We start from the raw sequence: 6,401 nt of genomic DNA, 5'->3' as shown, positions 1-6,401 counted from the left end.
TAGCAACTTTAAAAGTATTTTTGAGCAACTAGAAGTTGGTTTATAAGTTCTAGTGTTTATTTTCATTTTAAATCAGTTGGTTTGGAATCATAATTACTGTTGGCTACTACAGTATAAGAAAGTTTTGTTCTTAAACTAAAATTAATTTTCAAAAATAAAATTTCGTATTGATAATATCCTAAATTTTGTTGTACTATTTACTTAAACCTAGGCCAATTTCACTTCCCTGAGCTTACATGGATAAATATGTTTAGTCAGTTTAAGACTCTTTTGGATTGTAATAATTCAGTTAATTAGTGTTTTTACCAGGAAAGTTTTGGAGTAGTTTTGATTTTTTTCATTTCTTATGTATTTTGGGGTGCTGAATCCAAATCTGAGGTTTGCCAACAACAACTCTTGACGCAACATTGACAAAAATTAGAAAAATATGGAAAAAATGATCTATTTTGTAATATTTGGCTTATAACTCAGAAACTATCAACTTTTCGTAAATAGTCTATATTATAAAAATTAAAGTACACAAAATTTGCTACAAAATGTACCCCTAATGTGGTAATCTCCGATGAACCGTTTAGGCTCCAGAGCTATTTGAAAATTGGAACATTTTGTGTTAGTTTTTAAATTTCTCCAATTATTCTGTCAATGACATATATTCATTGTATATGCCCAGGCAAAGGTCTTATATAAATCCAAAGTGTTAAGATTGGTTAATTTTGTGTTACTGAACCATTGATCTTTTATTTAGTGTACAGAAAAGTTACACGAACTGTTGCCGTTTAAATTATCCTCGCTCAGAGGGTTGTAATGATGCATGTTCTGGCAAACGTTTCGATGCATCATTTGTGAGCGTTCTAGCAATTGTTCATCTGGACAATAACAAAAAAAGGTTAAAAGTAAAATAAAATGTTCTACACATAATAAGTAATATCAAAATTAAAATAACAGCAATCTGTTAATCATGTAATGCACCTGATGACGTGATATTAAGATATACGTCAATAATAAAATGTTATAGAGGCATATATTGTTGCTAATCATTGTGTGTAGATTTAACAAGTTAATAAATAAAAAAATGTGCGTTTGGTACTATACGTACTTTCTTACTTACTTAGACTCTAGCATCACAGCCCATTGTGCATCCTCAATCGTATTGGCACCCATTATACAATTTTCTGTGTAAAATTTCAAGACCAATGCATGGCTTAGAGTGATTGGCCGATACAATTTTTTTTCACCCCCATTCATTCACCCGAATGTAAATTTAAACTCTAACCGAGTTATGTCTACGCAGCTGCTTGAGTTGGGGGCAGTGAGGCAATGTTGGATTTAGTTTTTAAGCCACAATTCGTATTGACTATCTTAAGTCAATTATACCTTACCACTTTCATGTTAAGGGCCTATGCCTTACGCCCTAGGATTAATTTACTATGCAGACCATTGAGCCTACCAGTGTTTTAACTTCCAAATACAATAATAATACAACAAAATAAAATTGAAATAAAAATGTAAATGGGAATAAAATGATCAAAAAAGGTTTTTTTAAGCCCACATGATTGCCAAACGGCCAACACGAGAGTCATAAGGTTTAAATTAGTATCATGTTTTCGTTCTGTGTATAGAGTCATTAGAAACTTATTTCGTACCCGAGCAATCTCATCCTGGTGTGTATGAGGGTTTTTGAAATCACTAAAAATTGTCTATTAGTCATAGTTTTTCTTTTAGACTATTATAGAATTGTTGGTTCCCCCAAACAAAAAAAGAGTAGAGGTGATGTTCCCTCAAGTGATGTTACGTGCAGCTGCAGTATTGCTTGTCAAGTCAAATCACAAACAACCAGCAACAAAGGCACCCAAAGGAATGGGGGGGTGGGAAAAAATAGGATCAGTGTCGTATGAGCATTGATGAATGTGGATCTAAAGAAGGAGTCGTAAAACATACTAGATGTATATTTACACTGTACAGAAAGTAACAATATAGTATCAATCCTACAATCTATGAAATCTACACACAATGTAAATGCTTAGCAACAGTATATGCCTACATAGCATTTTATTATTTCCGTATATTTTATTATCACGTCATCAGGTGCATACGTATATTACATGATTAACAGATTGCTGTTATTTTAATTTTGATATTACTTATGTGTAGAAATTTTTTTTTTTACTTTTAACCTTTTTTGTCCAGATGAACAATTGCTAGAACGCTCACAAATGATGCATCGAAACGTTTGCCAGAACATGCCTCATTACAACCCTCTGAGCGAGGATAATTTAAACGGCAACAGTTCATGTAACTTTTCTGTACACTAAATAAAAGATCAATGGTTCAGTAACACAAAATTAATCAATTTTAACACTTTGGATTTATATAAGACCTTTGCCTGGGCATATACAATGAATATATGTCATTGACAGAATAATTTGAGAAATTTAAAAACTAACACAAAATGTTCCAATTTTCAAATAGCTCTGGAGCCTAAACGGTTCATCGGAGATTACCACATTAGGGGTACATTTTGTAGCAAATTTCGTGTACTTTAATTTTTATAATGTAGACTATTTACGAAAAGTTGATAGTTTCTGAGTTATAAGCCAAATATTACAAAATAGATCATTTTTTCCATATTTTTCTAATTTTTGTCAATGTTGCGTCAAGAATTTTTGTTGGCAAAGCTCAGATTTGGATTCAGCACCCCAAAATACATAAGAAATGGAAAAAATCGAAACTACCCCAAAACTTTCTTGCTATGAGTAAATTTAAATACAAATTTACTGGATTATAAATATTTTTTGTAGAATTGGTTTTAACCAACAATAAACAAAAATAATTAAATATTGACTGTCAGCCGTGCTGCGGATACCATAGATTCTGGCGCAGACCACTGGGCGCACCACCACCGCAGCATGGCTGACAGTCTATATTTAATTCTTTTTGTCCATGGTTTTAGTTACCTTCAAAACCCTTTAAAAAAATTCCAACTCTTATGATTTCAGTTTCAAGTTACTAATTTACTTAGACCTTTCACTCTTCTGTTCCGAAGATGCAGTTTAAATCTCACCAAAATGTGATAATGCCTGACCAAGTGATTTAGAGCTCATGTTTCCTCTAATCTAGAAGAGCCCAGTTCTGTTTTACGATTAATTGAACACTAGTGGAACCCCGTCGAAATCGACTGTTAATCTTGAGGTTTTATGTAAATTAAGCTAACTGCGATGGATAGAGTGAAGTCATTAAAATCTTAGTTAAATGAAGGGAGGATAAGCAATAATAAGTATGACGATTGTGTTCCCTAAAAACGTGATTGATGAATTCGTTTAACACAATATTTCCTACCTTTTTATCGGCTTTAGGTTGCCTAAAAGGTTTTTTAGGAGCCTTATAATTGTTTGTTCATGAGTTTGTTTCATACCAAAGCCACTTTCACTATATGGGAGAATGAGTTCATATAATTAGTCTATCATGTTACGGAAAGAGTCAATATTTTTATTACTAACCACTAATTCCATCTGCTTTAGGAAAATCATTCAGATTGTATCCGGATTTATAAGTAATCTTCATCTTTGGTCATAAAAATACAGAATTCTATCAGCATATTCAATAGGTTTTTATTGTTTGATAAGTAAAAATAATTCTCAGGAACTACACAAAATAGTCCAGCTATATAAGCAATATATTTATTTATTTTTACGTTAAACATAAATTAACTCTAACTCTAAAAAATTTACAAACAGGAATTGATCATTTCTACTCACTAGATAAAATAATACTTTGTGTTACTAAATTATTAACGCTTCCATATCTAATTCAAAAATATAACAATTTATACATCTCATATCACAATTTCCAAACAAATATTTTATCAGTTAAACATGTATGAAAGTTAGTTAATAAGTAAATTCAAAATATGAACTTTTTAATATGCATTTAATTCCAACATGTGGCAAACTATTGATTGTATAAATTAGTTCAAGTAGATAGTGTCCACCCAGTAAAAGACATATTACCAACTGCATGAATATATCTACTATATAAATTACTTTTAATCTCCAAACTACTTATTTACAAAAATACAACTTAATACTTTGTCGGTCTTTTTTTTTAGAATGTTCAAAATGAAGAAAAATATTAAGATAATCAGTTACTTAATATTACCGAAGAAAGTGTATCAGATTTCTCTTAATCTAAAATTTGTAAGCTTCTGATAGTAAAAAAATTTGCTTGAGTTTGTCAAAGTGAATTTGAAGTTTAACATTGATTTCAATGGATAGTAAGTAAGATCATTGATTAATTGTCAAGTAGATTTAAATTAAATTCTAATTTAGTTGTCAAGACCAAAGATAAATTCATACTAAACTAAAATTATACAGGGTGGAAAAAAGTCCTGGAACGATTAAATATTGCAAAAATTAATTAAGATAGAGCTTCAAAATTTGGTACACAATTACTGGGCATTAAAATCATTGACAGCCCGCTAGGAGTCAGAAGAAAATTTTAAACGTAAGCATAGGTTGATATGCACATCAAATTAAAGTTCTTTATTAGTAAAATATAATGCTGCAAATCTGAACTCAAACGGACAATCGAGTCAAAAATTGCAGCATTTCAAAGATTCCTTGAATCTGCCATTTTGAATCTTTGAACGGCTGCCATTTTTTACTCGTTTGTTTGAGTTCAGATTTGCGGCATTATATTCTACTAGTGAAGACCTTTAATTTCATGTGCATATCGACCTATTCATACGTTTATGATTTTCTTCAAACTTCTAGCAAGCGCCAGCTTGTAGGCGTGGAAGCCGTATAATCGTTATGCAAATTCTATGTATCTTTAAAAAGCTGTAACTTTTTATACGGTTGTCCGTTTGAGTTTGGGTTTGCGCCATTGTATTTTACTAACAAAGACCTTAAATTTTATGTGCATATCAACTTATGCTTACATTTAAAATTTTCTTCTGACTCCTAGTACGTCCCTCCTGAGGTAGCACATCTTTGAATAATGTGTTAGAATGATCATAATGCCCAGTAACTGTGTACCAAGTTTTAAAGCTATGTCTTTATTACTTTTGTAAATATTTAACTGTACCGGGACTTTTTTCCACCCTGTATAAACAGAACAATATATGGTTCAGACTTACAATAATGAACACAGTAACGTTAAAGCTACATTTAGAACAGCTAAGACGATGCAAGGGCATTGGAAAGAGAACCCAGAGACAGTCCGAGGTAGTGATCTGATCCCATGGGCATCAATAGCTTCTCACGAGGGGAGTAGCTTGACTTCTGACACTGCAAGCTGAGTCCGACGGCAAACAAGTTGTTGTTCTCAACAGTGGAGTACGAGTGTGTCCTGTCCTTGATCTGAGGCAGTACGTGGCGCGAGGCGAAGGGTGACGTGGAAGACGACCTGGATTTGGGACCTCCCTGGGTATCTCTGTCACAAAGTGATTTCCTCTGCACGCTCTCCCTCACTATAGGCAGCCGCTCAAGAAACTCTTTCTTCTGTGGTTGAGCCAACTTTTTAACAATTTCCTCCACTGTGCCATTCTCCGCTTTCCAATTGATCCCTTTCTTAACCGGAATGTTGTAATCTTTATCCCTTAAAACTTTCAATTTGGTCAACATTTCCTCACAATTTGCTCTTGTCTTGTCGATCCTTTCTTTCCAATCATTCAGAAGGACGTTGGTTTGGGCAGCTTCTGTACTGCGTTTCCACAATCGAAGGTGATTTGTTTTGTTATACCTTGTTCCCGCCTTGAAGAATCTCGGTACCAGACTCTCTGTAGGCTTGCAACACATGGCATGATGGGATTTCTTCTTGGGTTCTTTGTTTTCTGAGGATTTGCTGTCTTGATTGTCCCTCGATGGTGGTTTAGAAGACATCGAGCTTATCTGGGATTGCTTCTCTCCTTGAATGTTTTGAATTATGTCACCTGTTTGCGTTCCCATCTCTTGAACACTCACCGCTTTGTCACTCACTCTTACTTCGAAACTTTCATCAGAATCTGTTGACTCTTCGTCAGAGGTAGAGTTGGTGCTGGAAGGTGTGGATGGAACGGCAGTGGTTGTAGACATCTCTCCTCGCGTCGTGTCTTGTTTGGTCTGCTCTGTCGATGGCTCAGTCAGTTTTGTCGATAGATCTTGGATGAAGCTCTTGACAGTGTTGGTACACGAGATACTCAACTGTAAGTCTGTTTCCAAGGAAGGTTTTCTCTTGCGCTTGGTTTTTGGACTGCGTTGTATCTTAGTACCCCGCACTGTCAGATTCATCCCCATGTAAGGCTGGGGTGGTGAAATGTGCTGTTTGTACACCATCTCGAACATCCCAGTGTCAGCGTGCTTGTTGTGCCTCCTGTCGATCACCACTGAACAAACATAAAACTACATGTACACCACTGCTTATTT

The 6,401-nt window shown here is 34.1% G+C and overlaps 1 protein-coding gene across 1 annotated transcript in view; it reads right to left on the bottom strand.

Annotated features, from left to right (window-relative positions):
* Positions 1–5,087: 5,087 nt before the first annotated feature.
* The window catches only part of LOC129000131 (tubulin glycylase 3A-like), a 38,047-nt gene continuing 36,733 nt past the window's right edge, over positions 5,088–6,401 (bottom strand). Inside the window, exon 11 of the mRNA XM_054427049.1 lies at positions 5,088–6,361. Coding sequence (XP_054283024.1) covers positions 5,175–6,361 — 1,187 coding nt within the window. The 3' untranslated portion in view covers positions 5,088–5,174. The remainder of the gene's footprint in view (positions 6,362–6,401) is intronic.

This window comes from Macrosteles quadrilineatus, unplaced genomic scaffold, assembly GCF_028750875.1.
Source record: "Macrosteles quadrilineatus isolate MER2022 unplaced genomic scaffold, UCM_ALF_1.0 Scaffold_8__2_contigs__length_117827958, whole genome shotgun sequence".
Classification (NCBI taxonomy): Eukaryota; Metazoa; Arthropoda; class Insecta; order Hemiptera; family Cicadellidae; genus Macrosteles; species Macrosteles quadrilineatus.
This window is presented reverse-complemented; position numbering and strand designations above follow the sequence as displayed.